General features: G+C 38.1%; 1 protein-coding gene across 1 annotated transcript in view; it reads right to left on the bottom strand.

Moving 5' to 3' along the window:
• Positions 1-17,524: 17,524 nt before the first annotated feature.
• SIM1 (SIM bHLH transcription factor 1) overlaps positions 17,525-20,449 on the bottom strand; it is a 44,307-nt gene continuing 41,382 nt past the window's right edge. The window contains exon 11 of the mRNA XM_062488966.1: positions 17,525-18,255. Within this exon, the coding sequence (XP_062344950.1) occupies positions 17,525-18,255 (731 nt within the window). The remainder of the gene's footprint in view (positions 18,256-20,449) is intronic.

Genomic DNA, 20,449 nt, shown 5'->3' on the forward strand with positions numbered 1-20,449 from the left:
CTCTCTTTGGCCTTGGGTGACATGGCTGAGAGACTGCTTTCTCTTGGTTACCTGTTTAAAGCTGTGAAAAGACACAGGCTCCTAACTAGAAAACCCTCTGGGAGCAAGGGTTCAAAAGTTCATTTGGGAAAAATGGTTTGGGAACAAAGTGAAGTTGGGTGTTTGTGCCTTGCCCCCCAAACAAGCATGCAGAAGTCAGCACAGTTATTGTGTTTTGCATCAGATGAAGGTCGCTCCCTCAACCTGCTTCTATTGTATTGCTGTTATTAAACAAGTTTTGGCGTTACATCAGACTAAATGAAAGTAAAAATGCCTTTTTTCTTATGTATTAACCATTTACTGTTACCCATTTCTGTGTCTATACTCTTTTCAAGGAAATCAGGCAATCATAAATCTCCTGTTATGCTTTCATTCCTCAGCCATTGTTTGTGCTGTCATTCTAGCACGCCCTAGTATGACAAGCCACTAGACAATAATTACTGTATTATATTTTATGTTACATTAGAAATGTAGCAGTCAGGCTTGCTGTGGTGTTCTGTCCATGAGCTCAGATCAGGCAGGAGCAAAATGGAGAGAATTAATATGAAGAGAAACTGCTTTTAAATCTCAGAGTCGTACTTCATTTTGAGTTTTTGTTCATCACTGGGATTCATTCCAAGTTTAATGAAACAGAATTTCTCAGTGATATTTCCACATTACATTTCCATCTTTCATTAAAGTAGAGCCAGAAAAGCACTTAAGCACATGCTTAAAACTTCAAAATGCATTCTCAACATATTGCCTAATTCCTGTGATATTTTTGTTCACTGGGGGTCTTCACAAGTTCAGACTAATACTAGAAATTTGCTTTGATTTAGATAAAAGCATTCTTGTCCTAAATGAGGTCAAATACAGCAAGGCCAAAACCTGAAATCTTCACATGTGCTGTGGGAGACAGATACCATCATTCTTCCCTATGCAGCTAAAACTTTGGCCAGTCAGACAGAATATGAAGATGTATACCTAACTCCTCTAGCCTCTTTGCCACAGACAGCTGGCCCATGGGTAAGGCTGGCTCAGATTCCAGCACCAAGAGCAATGACTACTTCCAGCAGAGTGACTTCCAAGTACAGTGCTCTCCAAAATGATCTTTAAGAACAGTAAAAGTGGCAGCTCCCATTTTTCTTAAAGCAGCCCTGAGTCTTTGTTGTAATAACTGGTTTCCCTCTGTCAAAGAAAGGGCATTTTGTACTCGAGGATGTTCTCTCAGTCACTTCCTTGGGGACCCCATGTCCTCACATAAATTGCAGGATTTCCTAAGTGGTTCATGAACAGGCCAAATTTTAATCCAGTTTCAAAACAGTATTTTCTTCAGTAGCTTTCTTGAGGAAGGTTCAGCTCCCAGTGAGCAGGAGTACATTATTTCAATACAATGGAACTCAGACCTTTAAAGGGGTTTTAGCTGCTCTTTATATCTTCCAGAAAACCTTGCTCTGAGCTGAATTACATACTCCCAGCGTCTGCTCCTTATTCTCACCTATTCCCCTTCCTTCACCTGAGGAGTTAGGTAATGTCTGGCCCAAGTACAATAAGACCCCCGCCCCTTTTAAAGACCATCTTATTCTAGAACAACGTTGTTTATGTATTCCATATGGCCTATCATTAGTGTTATCCTTGATTCTCTGTCTCCCACTTTCTTCTTGTGCAATAAAAAAGCTGAAGTAACACATTGTAAAAGAATGTGTTTGCAAGATAGAATAGACATCTCCCTCTCTCTTTCAGAGGCTGCTGCAAGAACACAGTTGCTACCTATTTTGCCAATTTGACCCCAACATGTCTAGGCCTCTCAGAGCAATTGTGTGTGAACACATCAATCTGTTCATGAGCAATAGCTCTGTGCCTGACATGGCCATTGATTTTTTTTTTTTATGCACTGTTACTGGCACACTTGTCAGAACCTGCACAAGTTATTGTTGGTAGTGTTAAAAAAAGATATTAAGGAACTTTAGGGGAAGACGTGACCTGATCTTCCTGGAATATTTTATAAATTTTTGTCTTGTTTTTTTCAAAGCCCTACATGACCAGGCAAGGCCAAGAAGATGGTTCTACTTGAAATTGAAGACTGCTTGTTGTGAACATTTCTAAGAAAAAAAAAAAACAATCCACTCCAACTAGACTGCAATAAATTGCCTTAGATCTGTCTGTCACAGCTTAAAAATTAGTGAGGAAAATTTCGTCAATTAAAACCACCTGCTGCTTGATTTATGACAGCATCTTAGAATTAATGAGCACAATTTATATTGTTGTAAAACGGGCTCATTTTGCCTTTCTTTCTCTTTTACACCATTTTAATTTAAGAATACCTTCTTTATTTGCCTTGATTAGTCTTCTGTAAAACTTTATAAGGGTGGACAGCTTCTGACTGCAGTGAAAGCAACCTTCTTGTCTTGTGCTGGAGTGGCTGGGGAGGGAATCAGGCACAAAAACTTCAAAACTGGTCTTTAACCACATACTTGGTGCCCTGTCAGGGTTAACAATGTCTGGAAATCTGTCTGTATGTCTCATTTCACTGCCTGTTAGCCATAAGGCCATTGAAAAATAAAGAAAAACCAAACTATTGATAATATGTCTTATCATTGCATAGAAAAGGATATAGAAACATAAACAACCCTAAGTCATCTGTCTTTCCAGATTATTTGAGAATAACCTCATCTTAATGAAGATGTAAATATCAGAATCTATATCAGACTCTGATGGAAAGAGGAATTATTATTCTTCTCTTCTCTTCTCTTCTCTTCTCTTCTCTTCTCTTCTCTTCTCTTCTCTTCTCTTCTCTTCTCTTCTCTTCTCTTCTCTTCTCTCTTCTCTTCTCTCTTCTCTTCTCTTCTCTTCTCTTCTCTTCTCTTCTCTTCTCTTCTCTTCTCTTCTCTTCTCTTCTCTTCTCTTCTCTCTTCTTTCTCTTCTCTTCTCTTTCTTTCTTCTCTTCTCAAGTGATCAGACTCACAGGCACTTCTCCCTGTGTTTCATCCCAGACATAAGAAAAAGACATTTTAAAAAACCCTATATCTATTCCTTTCTCTTCGTTGAAGATCTGGTATGTCACTGATTACTCACAGAAAACCACTGCTGGATTTGCCGAAGTATTTTTGGAGTGAGGTATGTAGAGGTGGTCAGATTTGTGATCATGCTAAAATTATTTTTCTCATGCAAAAGATAGCAAATCAACCAACACAGATAAATAAAAGCATACTAGTTGCTAGTAAGTCCTCTGAATCTTTCTTTTTAAGTTAGAAAAGCTTAAGTGTGTTCCTGCCAATTTCATTTTGTGGTCATGTGTCTGTGTTCCTTCTACACTCATCTACCAGTTTTCAGACAGAAATATATTCTATAGTTCTGTGGCCTCTTTGTTATCCCTGTAAGACCCTGAATGACTCTTGCCTCAGTCATTTCTCATCTGCCTTCTGAAATCTCTTTCATTTGGATTTTTCTATAAGATCAGAAACAAAATAAATTAAAATCTGTTGAAAAAATCAAGGCATTTGCTCAGATTTTCCCAGGTTTTGGGAGCTAAAACTGACCAAGACAGTGACTAGATCCTTCACAGATGCAGCAGTTCAGCAATAGGTAAACACTTTCCAGGGAGTGGAGGTGTACAACTGCAAAGCATTCTCTATTCACCAGAAGAGGAAGCTCCTATAAAGGACAAGTAGCTGCATGTGGAATATGATACAGTGAGAGAGACACTAAAGATCTAAACCTAGATGCATTCATATAAACATTGAAAAATCTCAGGTCACCTCAGGTGCTTGTTATTTTAATACTATTTCCTCTGACTGACAGTAAAAGGGAATTGAAAGAGGGTGTTGGAAAAACCAATATGCATAATACACTTACACCAGGACGAAGTTGAACCTCTACACTTGTCTGTTTATTTCACACTGTTTAATTTAAATTACATACTGCCAAAGTTTTCTTTTCTCTAGCATACTCGTTGCTGTGTAATTTATAGTGTCATGCATCTCCATTCTGTTACACATAAATTGCATGTCTGTGGCAAATAAAAAGATAAGTGCAATCCATATAGCAAATGCATTGTGCCACTAAATTTGCATGCTTTCTCCTTGTTCTTCTTCACCTCATGGAATTTATGTGTTCATTGTAGCAATGTCTGATATCACAATACATATCCTTTTATCAGTTATATTTGGATTATAAAACTAGCTGTTTACTGTTTGTGACAATGTACTGTTTATGACAATGTCATTGTCATAGCAGTCTTCACTATCTCCCCAAATAACTTCCAAGATACGGTAAGAAAATCTGCAGAACTGAAATATTACAGTAAAAGTAAGGACACTGCTTGAAAATACACATATTTTTTCTCTAATTTTATTTGTATTCAGGAAAGCAGTCCTAAATGAGATTTTTTTAAAAAAATTAATCACTTTACAGATTTAAATCCACTTGTAATAGGACATTTTTTAATCTTAGTTTATCTGCTCATGCAGTAGACCACTTAGCCTTTTCAAGGCACATAAAGTGATCTCCAAACTAGATTTGAATGGATAGTAATGAGGTAACTTAAAATACAATAAAATAAGCAGTTCTGTGATAAAGTAACCTACTGAATTTCACTCTCTAAGGTCTGGTGTCTTGTGTCTAAGATTCCAGGTTCTGATGTTGTGAAAAAGGAATATTTGTGTCTCACTTTATTTGAGCTCTGACACAGACAGTCTCTTGCTTCTCTGCAGCATCTTGTTTTTATAAAACTTTTGAGAATTTAGATTCACATGTGGTTGCATGAGCTTCATTCTCTTAGGAAATTATGGCAACTAGAAAGAGAGATTTGGAGATTTATCACTGAAACAAGTCAGTACAGCTTCACTTACTTCAGTGAACTAAAGAGAATTCCTGAGAAGCTGAGAGCTAAAAATAGATAGTAATTAAAATGGAAATATTGGGCTGGGCAAACTCAACCTGAATGCTCTCTCTCCTCTGCACCTCCTTGAAATAAAAATACAGTGTAATTGAATTTGAATGCATTATTCACATGTTCGTAAAGTCGCAGGTTTTTAAGTAAACATTAAAAACAATACTTTAAAACAGCCACAGTACACATACCCTGTAATCAAAACACAGCTAATTCCTCTAGGCATAAACAAAATGTTCAGTTCTTATTCTTGACTTTTTTGTAGTATTCTGTAACAGTGTCACTCTGGTGTAGGGAAATTAATGCCATGAAAAAAAATGGAAATGCTCTTTCTCTATTTATTTTCATCACCTTCTGGTACACTACCAGGATATGCTCACAGTAATTTGCAACGTTATGGAGTATCTGTACTTTGCCTATCCCTGTGAAGCCATTACCTAATCAAGCCTTACATAATAATTAAATGAACTAAAACTAAAATTTTATCTATTGATATTGTTTGAAAATTATATTATTAAATAAGGTCTGTTTAAAAATATTTCCTGTGATAAATCACAATTTGTCAAAAATTCAAATTAATTCATGTTTTAAAAACAGAAGCAGAAAACAGAGAACTTCAGTCCTTTTTAAACTGTCTCCATAAATAATAACTTCTTCAATTAATCTGATTCAGTACATTAATTAAACATTATTGATTAGTATACAGAAAATGTGTCACGCTGATGCAGCTGGTGAGGGAGTTGTTTAAGCTAGAGAAGTCTTTAAAGAATTCCCTTCCCCAGCAGGGTGATCTCAGGTGGGATGTTAAATGTATGCTCAGCCACTGCTGCAAGAAGTCACTAAAGCAAACACTGAAGCACCTTGGTGCAGGCAATTGAAGCCTCAATACTATCAACTGACAGTTCTGCTCAGTGACCCTCTCAGATCCAAGAAAAGGTCTTTTCAGATGCTGGGTCTTGCTGTATTGATTTCAATTAGCAGCTTTTCCTAAGAGTCCCACTTAGAAATAGCCCTGCCAGAATTTCTACTCTCTAGCCCAAGTTTTATCTCAGGATTTTTGTTCACATTTGACATTGTTCAGACAAATTACAGGAGAGGATTTTTTGTGTGCACTTGCTTCTCTTCCACATTTTTTAAAATTATGTTTGTTCCCAGTACAAGTAAATCTTTCTGTTTACTTCTGCTTTCAGTCGGTCTATTGAGGGAGGCATACTGAGCTGCCTCAAGTGTTGTTTTCAAAATGTTTTAACATTTTTGGCCATGCTTCAGTGGGACCAAAGTATTTCTGTCAACGACTTCATTAATGCCAGGATTCTACCGCTGGCTTTTGAGTACTAGAGGCACCCCACTGGAGGCCCTCTCAGTGCTCAAATCCCCACGCTTGGCTCTTATCCTAGAGCATCAGAAGCTTTGCTAGCCCACGCGCCCCAGTGGCACATGGTGGAGAGGGACCAGGCAGCTGCTGCTGTGCACCAGGACACAGAGGTCAGAGCAGAAGGACAGCAAGTCAGCCCCATCATGCTTGTCCCTCTTGAGAGGCTGCACCCGCTGCACCGCATCGCAAAACGGCAAAGTCACTTTAGCCATGTTTGCACCTCCTGACTTCTATAGCTCTTGGCATAAATCAGAGCAGCCTAAAGGGTATTTTGATAGTTAATGTTCTGGAAGAGGGGAATGAGCATTTCAGACAGTAAAAAAGTTTCAAAGTTTTTCTCATTTGCTGTTTTTTTTTCTTTTGTTTATGCTTTTTTAAATTAAGAAAGCTATCAGGAAATCCTCAGCAGAAACTGAGAATGGGTTCCTGATGGCTGGCTGGATTTTGCCAAAATCCATTTTAAGGTTTGCTTTGAGTAAGCTCAAATCAGGTTGCCATATGGAATTACTCCGTGCAGCAATCTGACCTAGAGCAAAACTGAACAAAGCTGAGATTTATTTACGAAACTCCTAAACCACTGGCTGTTTTGCATCTCTCCCACACTGGATCTAATTCCATAAGTAAATAAGCACATATTAAGCTAAAAACCCAAGTCAACGAATTGACTAAATAGTTGTACACAAGGTAAGCTATTTCATGACACACAAAACACAGCCGTGGGTCAACATTCAAGCCTGGCACTGTCTCAAAGCTTGTTGGCACCTGCAGTTTAGCATATTTACTGCTCTAGCCAAGAAGATTGATCACAGGAAGCCAAAGCTGTTCAGTAAAAAAAAAAAAAAAATAAGAATCAGCTGTTTTCTATGACCAGTCTGTCAGATAACCAGCTTAATGAAACCATGAGCATTTCTCTTGAGCTAAAGAAACATTCATGCTGAAGAGGGTACTGGAGTCATTCTAATACTTTACAGTTGTTTTGAAGGTTAAATAGAAAGCAGCCCAGAAGAAAGGCTCTGCCTTTGTGATTAGAGAAAAGTCAGAAACATAACATCAAAATGCACAGTTGTGTCCTTGATGAAAAGAGACTTAACACTTAGGCTGTGTTTTTCACCTCACTAGAGTGCTCCAAATTGAAAACACAAAGGATGCCTTTCACTGGTATTCTTTAAAGAAAAATGGCACAACTGTCCCACAGAGAAACCAGACAGACAAAACACAGTCCTGTTATTGTTAAAATAATTCATAAGCTGATGAAATGTCTTGTGTCAGAATCAAAACCATGAAGCTTCAAATGAAAAATGCGTCTAACTCCTGTCAAAACTGCATAAGTTGCTTGTAGCCTCAGTTCTCCCCATCCTGGGCTCCAAATGGATGCAATAGTAAATGAAAAGAAGCAAAAGGCTCAGCAGACAGCAGTCTTAATGTCCTTTGACAGGTTGCATCACCAATTTAGAAAACACTGACATTCATGCATAGAATTTTGGCTAGATTCTACATACCAGTGTGGTGTACAAGCCATCCCTCTGGCAGAGCAAAAGGGCACTCCCAACAAAGTTGCCTTACCTGGTTGCATACAGGCAGGAGTCTACTGAGCAAGCATTTATTCTGTGTGATGACAGTAATCTCTTGCATCTTCACTGAGTTTTGCTAGACAATATGGAAGAAAAAAATAAAGTTTCAGATCTTCGGATACCTTATTCCTTGCTTTTCTTACCACTTGTGAAGATAAGAGCACAGAAGAAAGGTGGCAGCCTAATGTGCTTTACCTCATAAAATAGACAATGCTAATGTAAAAAAGTGTTTTTAAATGGTGGTGTGATGCTCACTGCTGTTACATCTCTCTTGCACTTGATAACTCTTTACAAGCTAGAGGGCCACCTCTTTTCCTATGTGATGAATGGGTAGGCAGGCAATCATGGTAGGTAGCAGAAATCAGTGCTGCATCAAGGTTGCTCTAGCAGATCCCAAGTATCCAGACTTCAGAACTGTCTCAAGCTCCAAGGAAGATAGAAGGAGCTGCAGAAAGATTCCAGCTTGCCCTTTGAAAGTGAATCAACTTGTCTCTGGAAATACGTCCTGAGGGGTAATTGAAAGCACCCAACTTGAAAAAGTACCTTAAACTCTCATTACGATATTCTCACATGCCTCCTTGTCAGAAAATGTAAAAACAAATGCAAAAATATAGTACATTTGATAATGTACAAGTTTATCTATTTGCAACAGGGCTTTGATATACCTATGAAATATGTCGTACCAACAATTCCTAGGAATATGGCTGGATGTGAAAATTGGCTCCCATATGTAATTTGCCACCTGATACACTGGGTACAGATTCATCTCCTGATACACCAGGTACAAAATTATGGAGCTTACAGTCAGCTGAAAGCTTGAAATATGCTGATATTTTCTGGGTTCTATTTTCCAGGTGTCAGTTTCTGCTTTGCATTCTATATTAATACTTTTATTATAGAATACTTTTATTTATAGATTTAAAAATAATATAGATCAAAAAGGAAAAATACAGATACCATTACAAAAATGACAAAACTGATGAGAGCTCATGATAATAATGAATAAATGAAAAATAGTGATGAGATTAACAACAATAGTGAACATTTAATTATTTGCATATAATTTAATGCATGTTTAGAAAATGACTCAATTTTTAAGTTTCCCTCTCATATGCTTCTGGTTATAGCTTTTGTTTTTATTTTCAAATGCAGGTGTATGTTCTCTGGTCTCAGTTTTCATCTTTGTTTTGTTTGCAGGTCAGAAGTGACAATGTTTTCCACTGCAGCTAAAGAAGCTTGCACATTTGGTATGCTGAAGGCATCTATCATCTTTTCCCTGTAGCTTTTCTGAAAAGTTCATCACCTCCATTCCCTCAACCAGTGGCTTTCTTGTAGCAGAACTAATGCCTGTGAGAAAAAGATTGCAGGGTCCTCAGTATGACACTTACACCAGCTGCCTAAAGGAGGGAAAGGGAAAAGAGAAAGCAAATAATGGAAACTGTTGCCAGATAGACATTTTTCCTCATCAAAAGGAACACAGTTTTCAAGATCAAGAGAAGAAGCTAGAGCTGAGCAAGCTAGATCACAGACCAGGGCTTGGGGCAGAAGGGAGGAAAGGGGAAGGAAAAAGGAAGATAATTCCTGTGAAAGACAAAAGCAAGAGGACAGACTGTGGGAGAACGGCAATGGCACACTGTGGCAGAGAGAGGTGTCTGGAAGGAAGAGAAATCTTGGTAGTGGTGAGGCCAAGCTGTTTCCAAGTATGCACAGCCTTGCACCTGGCCTCAGGACCACAGCCCAGAGTGCTGCATGCATGCCTAAGCCATGCAGTCCCTCAGGCTTTGGGATCTGGTGGATGGCCCTTTTTACTCACACAGGCACGCAGCAGGCTGTTTGCGACATTCTGACAGTCAGAGGAGCTGTACCAAATGAAATGGCTGATGCTGAAGCCTCTGATGGCCACCATATGTGGATAGAGGAAGTTCCTGATGGTATTGCACACTTTTATTGCAATGGCCATGACAGCAGATTTCCTCAGTGCAGAGCAATTTGCCAAGGAGCATGGAAATCAAGAGTTAATAGACACCAGTGGGCAATGGCTACCCTCAGGCACCAGAAAAGAGACTAAGGAGCAGGCATGGAAGTGTAAGGATGTAAAGTATGCAGAGATGAGGATGATAATCAGATTTTTTTTGCAGTGCTTAATATGGAGAAACTAGGACTACTGTTATCCTATGGGGACAAAGTGGTCTCATGACTGCCTGTGGATCTCAGTGTCTATTTTTCAGTGTGGGCTTCAAGAAGACCAAAAAAGGACATTTCTGAAACCCTTCACCTATGAAGATAGACTGAGAAAGAGGGAAAGGAAAGGAAAGGAAAGGAAAGGAAAGGAAAGGAAAGGAAAGGAAAGGAAAGGAAAGGAAAGGAAAGGAAAGGAAAGGAAAGGAAAGGAAAGGAAAGGAAAGGAAAGGAAAGGAAAGGAAAGGAAAGGAAAGGAAAGGAAAGGAAAGGAAAGGAAAGGAAAGGAAAGGAAAGGAAAGGAAAGGAAAGGAAAGGAAAGGAAAGGAAAGGAAAGGAAAGGAAAGGAAAGGAAAGGAAAGAGAAAGAGAAAGAGAAAGAGAAAGAGAAAGAGAAAGAGAAGAGAAAGAGAAAGAGAAAGAGAAAGAGAAAGAGAAAGAGAAAGAGAAAGAGAAAGAAAGAAAAAGAAGTTTTGCACAGCTCACAGCTAAACAGAGTAGTTTCATGAAAAGATAAGACCGTTTCCTATCTACATGAGAACCAGGACCAAAATTCATTCCAAGGAGAGGGAAACTGCCTAAATTAGCTGATAGGAAATGCCAACATAATGAATGCCATTTAAACCTCTAACTCAATGCTGCAGGGTATTCCCCAGTCCCTAGGAGTGTCTCTAAGAACCAAGTGCCTACATCCATGCAGGAACAAAGGGCTAGTGACAAAACTGCATCTCTGTTTTATGCATTTCATTTACCTGAGACTCAAAACTGACTCTTCTGTGCATCACACCCCTCTGTCCTGTGAATGGGAAATATGTGAACAACCACTTTCTCTGCAGAGAAAGCTGCTCTCCCACCTGACCACAGCACCACTCTCCCGCTACTCTCTGAGACCATCTGTCTTGCATTTGTTCCCTACAGGGTAGAGACTCTGACAGTGTCTGCGAGGATGAGGTTTGATAGCACAGAAACTGGCCTAGAAAGTAGGAGCTGTGACTCAGAACTCAAGCCCAGAGGGACCCAAATCCCAGACCAGGCAAGGGCTGCAGCAGCTCGGATGCTACACATTGGCTCCTGTTACTCTGGGTCGATTGAAATATCCAAGCACAAAACCTTGGGTCAAAACCAGCTCTCAGACCTGAGTGCAGATTAACATAACTTCTCCCCTGTTCCTGTGTCAGAACACTGCTCTTTGAGCATGCTATTTTCAGCACCTAATGGGCATCCTGCTCCAAGTCAGCAAGCTGATTTAGCTGAGGCACAGGGGTGGTAGATGGCCTCAAGACAAAAGGCAGATGATTCACAAAGCAGATAATTAATCTTGTTTAAAATGTTCCTCGAAGAATAGAATTTGAGAAGATTGAGGCATCTTGAACGAGGTAGCAGTATCTTATCAGCATTTCCTCATAGTTTGATAAACTTCATTCGAGATTCTGGGAGCATTTAGGATTGGCAGGAATCAAAACAAATTACTTTACCCTGTCCCCTCCCAATGCTAAGAAATACTCTCATTAATTAAAATAGATTCCTGAAAATGTATACTATATAGGACAATCCTTAGTTTAAAAATCTAGAAAAACAGACAAAAATTGCATATTGGTAGCTATATTTTAAACAAACAAAAAAAATCTTCACATAATAAATACATCTTATGCACATTAACTTCAAATTTACTTCAGAAAGCTATTTACAATATAAATAATTATAAATGGGAACACTTTTCAAGATATTGTTGACATAACTAAATTATATTTTCTACATTACATTCCAAAGGAAAACTACAGATGTTATGCTACAATGTCACTAGACCCTTTACATTGCAAAGCATGATATTTGAAACACTGGCAATCTGTGTCTTTTTGTCCATGAATGTAACCATTGGCTTAGAGCAAACATGGAATTCTTCATCATGTCTCAAGTGCTTTCTTTTTGTTAGATTAGTATATTTTATGCATTAAAATATTTACCTTGGGAAAAAGTTGCAGTGCCCTAAACGTACTTTTTCTAACAGACTTTATTTCCTTAGAATATAAAGGTGCCAACATTTTGTATTGTGTGAAAAAGATTGTTTCTTGCAGTTTGAAACTTCCCACTGTATCAGTAGCTGAAAAGGAAAATAATAAATGCAGTCCAAATTGCAATAAATAAAAATGTGTAAAATGGCATTTGGAATCCTAGAACAATAGGAAAGGTTGAGGGATTTGTGTGAGATGGGAATTAAATAGAGAATGCAACCAGACAAAAAGCTTTTTTTCATCCTGTATTTGATCTTTCCTTTCAAATACAGCTTGGTAGATGGAGTCATAAATTAACTCTTTTCAAAAAGGGATATATTTATAACAACTTAGAGCCAGATTTATCTACAGAAGTCTTGTACACATAAGCTAAATGCCACAGCAAAGTTTAACCTCAGAGCATTTTTTTTAATTAATAAAGGCCCAAAGGAAATGTGAAATGGAATAACACTTGTGCTCTCACTGTTCTGACCAGAAGACTATTTCATTTTTTTGGTCTTCAAAATAACAGTTAAATCCTCAGCTATACATCTAGAAGACTTTCAAACCACCAAACTGAAGGGCTACAGAAATCTGGGGGGCTTTTGATTTGCTTTCTTTTGTTGTTGTTTTAGGGGTTGGTTTGGGGTTTCTTGGACTTTTTTTTTGTTTGTTGTTTTCTGGGGTTTTTTTGTTTGTTTGGGGTTTTTTGCTCCTCAGTGCACACAGCTGAAATATTCAACCATCAATAGTAACTACAAATAAAATAATTGCTCCTCCACACTGTGGAGCTATCTGGAATTAAGCCAGTATACCTCCAGGAAAGCATGTTCATCCACCATTATTCCTAATAACAAAGCCTTTAGGCTCTTAAGTGCTTTAAGTAAACTTGAAACGCAAGGAAAGAGCAGGGCCTGAATCCATTTGCTGCCAGACATTAACTATAGCCACATTAAAATAGACATAGCTAGTTCTAATCCTGCAACTGTGTGCTATAATCCCCATTACATACAGGTTTGTATGCAGAAGGTCTGACACCAACGCGTATGCCACAGCTTTGTTCCTTGACTGAAAGGTTATCTGACCTTTGGAACAGCCAGGCTGATTTTCTGGGGTGGCTGTGCCTTTTCCAGAAATACTATGCAACCTTTTATTTTTTCCAACTCGCTCAGCATGCTCACATAAATGAACATATGGTGGTTAATATACTTAGGGACATTAATGAATAAATGCTGCTTGTGTAGAGACAAAAAATGAGATTCAGATAGCAGTGATTAAAAGAGTTTAAAAGCACAGAATTTCACTATGTAACCCACAGCAGTATTGCAGACAAATAAACAAAAGCCATTTTTAAAGCTTGATAAATACTTTTGGGGCTCTTCAGCTGAGAGAGATGCACTCATTTTTTCAGAACATAAATAACCTCTTTTATAGAAACACAACCATTAGAGTCCTAATCTTCTATAGTTCCATGCTCACATACTGAGATTTAAGAAAAAAGAATTACAAAACAACCCTCAAATCTACAATCAGAAGCCAGCTTTCCTTCCCTTGCACATGTTAAGTAGTACCTTACTCCACAAATATTCCCATTTGAATAAATGGGATAAATTGCTGAGTAAGGTTCTTCTTTTAATTTAAGAATTGCTTCACAAATTTGTTCGAAATCACAAACTCCATGCCATGGGATGTGATTTTATATAAAGACTAGTGGGTTTTTTTATTTCTTTAAACAAAAGAGATATAGATATGATTGTAATGCACAAAAAACATAATGTACCATCCACTGACATCAATAAGAAATGGTTTGAATGAGCTGCAGCCACTCTGTATTTGCAGTAGTTGCAAAATATTAATTTCCTATTAATAGCAAACCAGTATTGTGTTAGTGAAATCATGTAATACAGCAATTTATATTTCTGTTCCAAAAAAAAAATACGTGCCTTATTTAAAATTATAACCTTTAGCTAATGTGATACATTTGAAACTTATTTGATTCAAATGCCTTGTTATTTTTTTGAATTTTGCAAGATATTTCTTCCCATCTGATTTGGAAAAGGGAGAAATATTAAACAAAAATTATATCCTTTAAGGATACTAAATGAAAATTTGAATTGCATAAATATGTAATGGAAAAAATAAGCTTTATACCATATTGAAAAGCACATGTAATATGAGCTACAGTGATATTATATGCTATAATTATGATTGCAGACTTGCTTTCATGTAGCATGCAGAGTCTATGTTTGCAAAACTCAATCCTTTCTGTCAATTAAGAAGAAATTCCTGGCTACCTAAAGAATCAGGATAGCAAACAAACTGACAAAAGACATCAATCTCCAGCATACTGTATTGAAGTGCTAAGGAGTGCTAGTTGCAATCCCAGAAGGAGAGACAGCATCAGCCCTTGCTTGTAGCACAATGTGGCTGCATACAGAGACACCTCTACTGATTTATTCCATTCATTACACTGCATTTTTTGCATTTGTAGTGGACTAGAACTATGGAAAATTGGATAAATAACTACAGTTTTGGGCTCACTGTAAATAAGGTTGGGGGAATTTTATTGCATAGCACACTAGCTTTTTTTCCTAGGTGAAGCTATGTAGCATCTTATGCTGTGCCTGTTGGTCTTATAAGTCTTCTGTTTTTCAAAGGTGCCTGTCAGAATGCAAATGCAGCAGTCGCCAAGTGTGGTTTCCTGACTACTTGTGGCCATTAGACCACAGCCAGGGAACTGCAGCTGGTCTGCAGAATTCTGTTGCCTTCTAACTAAAAGCTTAATAGCAAGAGTGCTTTGCAATCCCAAGAAACTTGAGTGCTGAGAAAACCCCATTCGTTCAAACAGTTTTGGAGACTCTTTTGTAATACAAAAGAATATTGACACTTAGATGTGGTTTTATATGTACCTGTAGGGATAATATACCATGCACCTCTATTCTAATTCGCTTTGCAAACTGTATTTTAATACTGTAAAATGAGACTCCAAGTACAAGTTTATTCATATTATTAATAGGAACAACTGAAATAAATATGTATCCAGAACTAAATTTATCAAAAATACTTTCTTATTCCTATGCTTTAGGAATATATACAATTTTTGGGCTGAAAGAAGTCCATTTTGGTCCATTTCTTCCTCTGAGCTAACAGTTGCCAATGTTTTTCTTCCCCTCAATTATTTGCCTTGTTTTTATCTTAAAACAAACAAACAAAAAAAATTCTGTCTGCTTCTCTTTATGACCTTCATTATACATTTGGCAATGAGTCAAATAAAATTCTTGCCAAATCATTTTGTTCTCATTTTGCCTTGGCTATCATTCAATGCCCTGTCTCTCATTTCTACCACTAGTTCAAATAGTTTTAGACCATTATTTATCTCTCCTCTGTGCAGAGTTTGGAGCACATCAGTGACATTACCCCTTACTTTTTTCCCTTACAAAGATGACAGACCCAGTTTATTTAAAGATTTTATTAGATCTTTCAGTCTCTTTATCTTTTGCTGAGCTCTGCTCCACCTTTTCTGTTACGAGGTTGAGATAATAAAGACCAGATTGTGTTGTTCTCCCTTGTGTTCAACGTGCATTTCACCAGGAGTGATCACACTGCAGTCAACAGAGGTTGCTTATGGAGTAAGGTACTACTCAATTCAAGATTCACAATCTGCTTTGGAGTGATTAGGACTATACACAATATTCCAAGTTCAGAGAGGTAATTTCCTCTGCTTTCAAGTACATCTCTACTTACGTGGTTTATAATGTTATTATTTAGCTTTTGCTTCTGATTAGTTTTATTTGGAAACAGTATTTTTAACCCATCCATAGCATGCTGGTTTATATTTAGTCCCATTGATGACTCAGTCCCATATGTTGAGCTTCTGAATGTTACAAATTAAGCTAGTCTTAGAGCTAATCTCATTTTAGTAACCACCTCAGGTCCCCTTTCCTCCACATTGGCATAAGAGGGAGCAGTGGTCCCTCCTGTTACAGTCAAATTTGGGACCATATGAATAAGGCCATACAAAAAAGGACAGGTCTAGTAATTGTGACTACAAATGCCCTATTTTACATTTTTAGCATGTGTTTGCATTTATTCTTTTCCAGTCAACCAGTCTCTTTGTTCACGAGGTTATTAAATTTTTTTAAAAAGTTCCTCTGTCTCTTTTGATGTCTTGTATAACTCTAGGACAGGCCCTGATAATACCAGCATTCTTAATACAATTTAATTCCTTGGAACACTGATTTCCCACTACTTTTTAATGGACATATGGCTGATTTTGATACCCATAGTATTTTATGACATTCATTAAATTATCTGCTGCAATCAAGAAGAGAATTCATATTTCATTATCAAGGTCATGCCTATTACTTTACTGTGTTTCAGACAGAGTAGTTATGATACTCTATACTCTCCTAATTTACTCCAAAACTTTATCAGAAATTAGACAAACTGCCAAACAGTTTTTACCTACTCTTGGCTCATGTATTTTTATGTTTATGCAACTGCATTTGTATTTTACAGTAATATTTCTATGATTCTATTGTGTTCCTTCTGTGTTTTAAATTAATTCTTAGTTATTCAGCCACTTTTCCTTATTTTATAATTATTACAAAATGACATACATAGCTACAGGGTTAACTGTTTATCTCAGACCACTCCTAATTCCAGTCTATTCACCCTGCTTCTCCAGGCAATTTTCATCCATTTCACTCCACTACCCACCATGGACAACCTTTCAAAAACATGAGAACCATCTCCCATCTCTGCAGCAAGACAAGCAAGCCCTTTGCGTTCCTCAAAACTACGGTGAGAAAGCGCCTCTCTCTTTAATACAGTAGAAGTAAATATTTGACCATACTAATCATAAGGACTCTTTTCAAATCAAGCATATGTAAATAGCTATGTTTGTGAGTACACAAGGACATAACAACTGGAGGAGTTCTCTCTTCTTTCTCCCTTTTTTGATTTTATATTGGTCAGCCATGGATGTTTTATACCATACAGCAGCATAACACGCTTGGCCTTTGGGGAGTAAAAAAATCACCAGAAGTACACATTTTGTTGTGTATTTCGAAGGAGCACATCCCAGCTTCCTGTGTAAGAAGAGTGCACAGCAGTTCTGTTGCCTGGTACCTATGCAGTTCAGAAGATCTGCCCTTGGCAGTGTTTCCAAACATCACTTCTTACACAGTGTAAATATACTGCTCTGTTAGCCTGCCACAAGCACTCCCTGCCTGGACCTCTTCTATCTTTCTCAGCATGCATGGCACCAGCTTTGAGTTTAGCTCCATTTACTCTAACCCTGCATGCCAGTGCATTTTTAAAATTTTTTTTAAAAGTAATGTGTTTTAACTAACTTATCCCCCCAAACCTTAGGTTCTTCTTTCTAGTGCACTGTGGTATGGGAAATGCTGGTAAGGACAAGGGCATGAAAACATAGAGTATCTTCCAATTAGATCTCAAAGATTATTTTTTAAAGCACAAATGTTTTTAGAAAAAAAATGTCAGCTTCCATTGGTTATTATAACAGATGTTCCCTTGTGTCCTTGTGCTGGATCTTGCTGCATCCTTAAGTGAGAAGTCACATCAAAGTGGGATCCATTGCAGCCTAGTGAATAGTTTCTAATTGTTTCAGTGTCATAGAGATGCTCCAGGGCATATCCAGTTAGTGTGTAAGCATGCTTATCAAAGTACTGCCTGTGGGAGCTGTAATAATTTGGAGAGGCTGCCGGATGGTCTCCTTGGGTTTGATGAGGGGACATGTCTGAATGCAGGTAGTCTTTAGCAAGTACCAAACTAGATTTTGATATTCGATCAGAACTGGGGCTACTTATCCTAGACAGTGTTGTGGGGCTGTTGTCATAGTCATTTTCGTGTGGGCTCATAATCTTTCCATCTCGCTGCTGGATGTGCTCACAAGGAGGAGTGCTGGCAACTGTTGGGACACGGCAGACGTCCGCTGCCAGCTGCTGCTGAGGGTAGTTGGCAAAACAGATAGCGTGCTTCTTCCCCGTGCCATTAATGGAGACCAGTGGGTCAGGAGTGGTTTTCCGCAGCTGTAGCCTGTTTTCTTCTTCTTTAATCATTTGCTGGGTGGCTCTTATTAGAGTTTCAATTTTGCTGGGCTCATGGGGACTGTTCTGATACTGCTCAGTACGGTATCGGTCGCCTGACTCACTGGCAGAGCCAGGATCAGGTGAGCTAACAACACTGTCCTCATCCCAGTGTCCTCTTCCTAGGAAAGAGAGAAAGGAGACAAGCACTGAAGTTTAAGGAGGCGAGTGATCTTGAGGAACATGTAATTGGAATCATATTTCACACACTGAAAATTAAGTCAGAGGTGAGTGAGTCATAATAGTCACCAAAAAGACCCCTTGCTTTTCAGTGACAAACTCTAGCTTCCAGTATCTCCACTTGTAACACAGCTGAAAATATACGGAGATCTAAACACCTCAAAACAAGTATCTGGTGCCACTGTCAGGTAGCCAAGCCCCTGTATAAGCCCAGCAGGTATTGCACCACCTCTAAAGGAACCCTGCCTTTTGGAGCAGATAGAGGCCAGGCAAGGTATCCTAGGGCATGTCAAAGTGCCCTCAATGACAGTGTTCAGGCCCCTGGCCCCTTGCTGCCTCTTTGTATCAACAAGGTCTGAGTGAATTTGGGCCATGGTAAAAACAAAAATCTCAGGGAATTACAAATGCATAACATTCCAGCCTTTCCAAGAAGTTAACAGAGACAGCATTGAGAAATAGCTTGTGGTTATGTACTTTATGCAGGTTACACAGCAATAAATAACCACAAGTAATGAAGGAACTCCTCTTCAAAAGCTCAAGAACCATAGCTGTCAGACAGGGACACTGAAAAAATGTGATGTTGCACCCCCATGCATCAATATTTGCTTTTGAAATGGGAAAATATGACAATCTTACCTCTCTTTAAAAATTAAGCCCCCTGTATATATACCAGAGAAGGTGTTCAGCTTGCAATTAGCTGAAAGGACAGAATCATACCTGTCAGTCCTCACGGGGAAGAAAGTGAGTGGCCCCAAAACCTGAACAGTCAACATTATGATAAAGGGCTTGATTTGCTGAGATACATTCCTGCAGAAGGGCGTATGTGTGGGACTTGCACATGTTACTTATCTATGCCTCTGCCTTGTCACACACAAAGTCATTTTTGGGGATGAAGCACCTTGGGTTGGCTGACAGTACTCCTCAAAGCCAACCCATTCTCAGACTAGCACATGAAGTTTCCCCTATTGTGTGTTGGGTAAGGGCATACAGACCTGTTTGGGTTGCAGACCAACACAACTGCATTGCAGAGTTGTTGAAAAATCAGTGACGGGCTTGTACAATAAAAATATCCTGCCACTACTGGGAAGTACTGCACCGTATCATGGGCATGAATTATTCCTTCACATCCTCTTAAGAGCTGGACCCAAAATGCCAAGGCTACTCAGGTTTTTCCCCCAAAGCTACATGCAGACTGAAGACTTACTGAAAAACGTTAACACTTGATATAGGGAAAAAAAAATAAAACAAACCTGCAGCACCTGAAATTACAGCAAAGCCAAACAACAAACTAAAACCAAATAATATTATCCATTTCCATTAATTATTCTTGATAGAGGTATGGAATTATTATCTAACCCTTTTCCATTTGTACCTCAGTATGATATTTCTACTCTCAGTAAAAATTATCATGCATAAAATTTCCATGCAAATTATCATACTTCACTAAATTATCTTTTTTATGAGAAGAAAAAGCTAGAAAATCACAAATATATAAGTACAAAACAGACACAAGGAAGGAGTCTCCACAGGAAAAGTGGAGAACAGTCTTCATCAGCAAAATTTTCTACTCCTTCCCTTTTTTTTCTGATTATATTTCCTAGAACTTGCTATTTAATAATTTCTTTCTAATCTCAACATAATTTCCCTCAGATTGGAGCAAAACATAAGAGTTCTTTTCTGTTTAAAAAGCGTTGTTCTGCAAATCAATGGAATAATACTAATGTAATCTGCTTTTATGAGTTCTTTAGAGGCAACATTTATTTTGATAGACTATTTTATAGAAAAGCTTTTTTTTTTTCATGTTGCATCCCTCCTTAAAAGTCTGAATTCTGACTTTAGGGCTAGTTACTGTCTTCCAAGACCCAGCCTATAATTTTAAAACCAAGGACCTTTGGATTTTTCCAAACCCAGTATCAGGCTTTCACTGTGGTTTTTTATTAGCTCCAACCTCTGAGTTGCACTGAGTTTGCAACCTGTCAGAAACTAAAGAAAATTTCAGGCTTGGTGCTGAAAGGATGGAGAGATTCAAACTGGCTAAAAATTATAGCTGAGGATAAATGTCTGAAACCAAAAACCACCATTAACTTCAATAGCTAACTTTAAATAAACATCAAATCATACAGAATCTAGTAATAA

This window comes from Cinclus cinclus, chromosome 3 (genome assembly GCF_963662255.1).
Source record: "Cinclus cinclus chromosome 3, bCinCin1.1, whole genome shotgun sequence".
Lineage (NCBI taxonomy): Eukaryota > Metazoa > Chordata > Aves > Passeriformes > Cinclidae > Cinclus > Cinclus cinclus.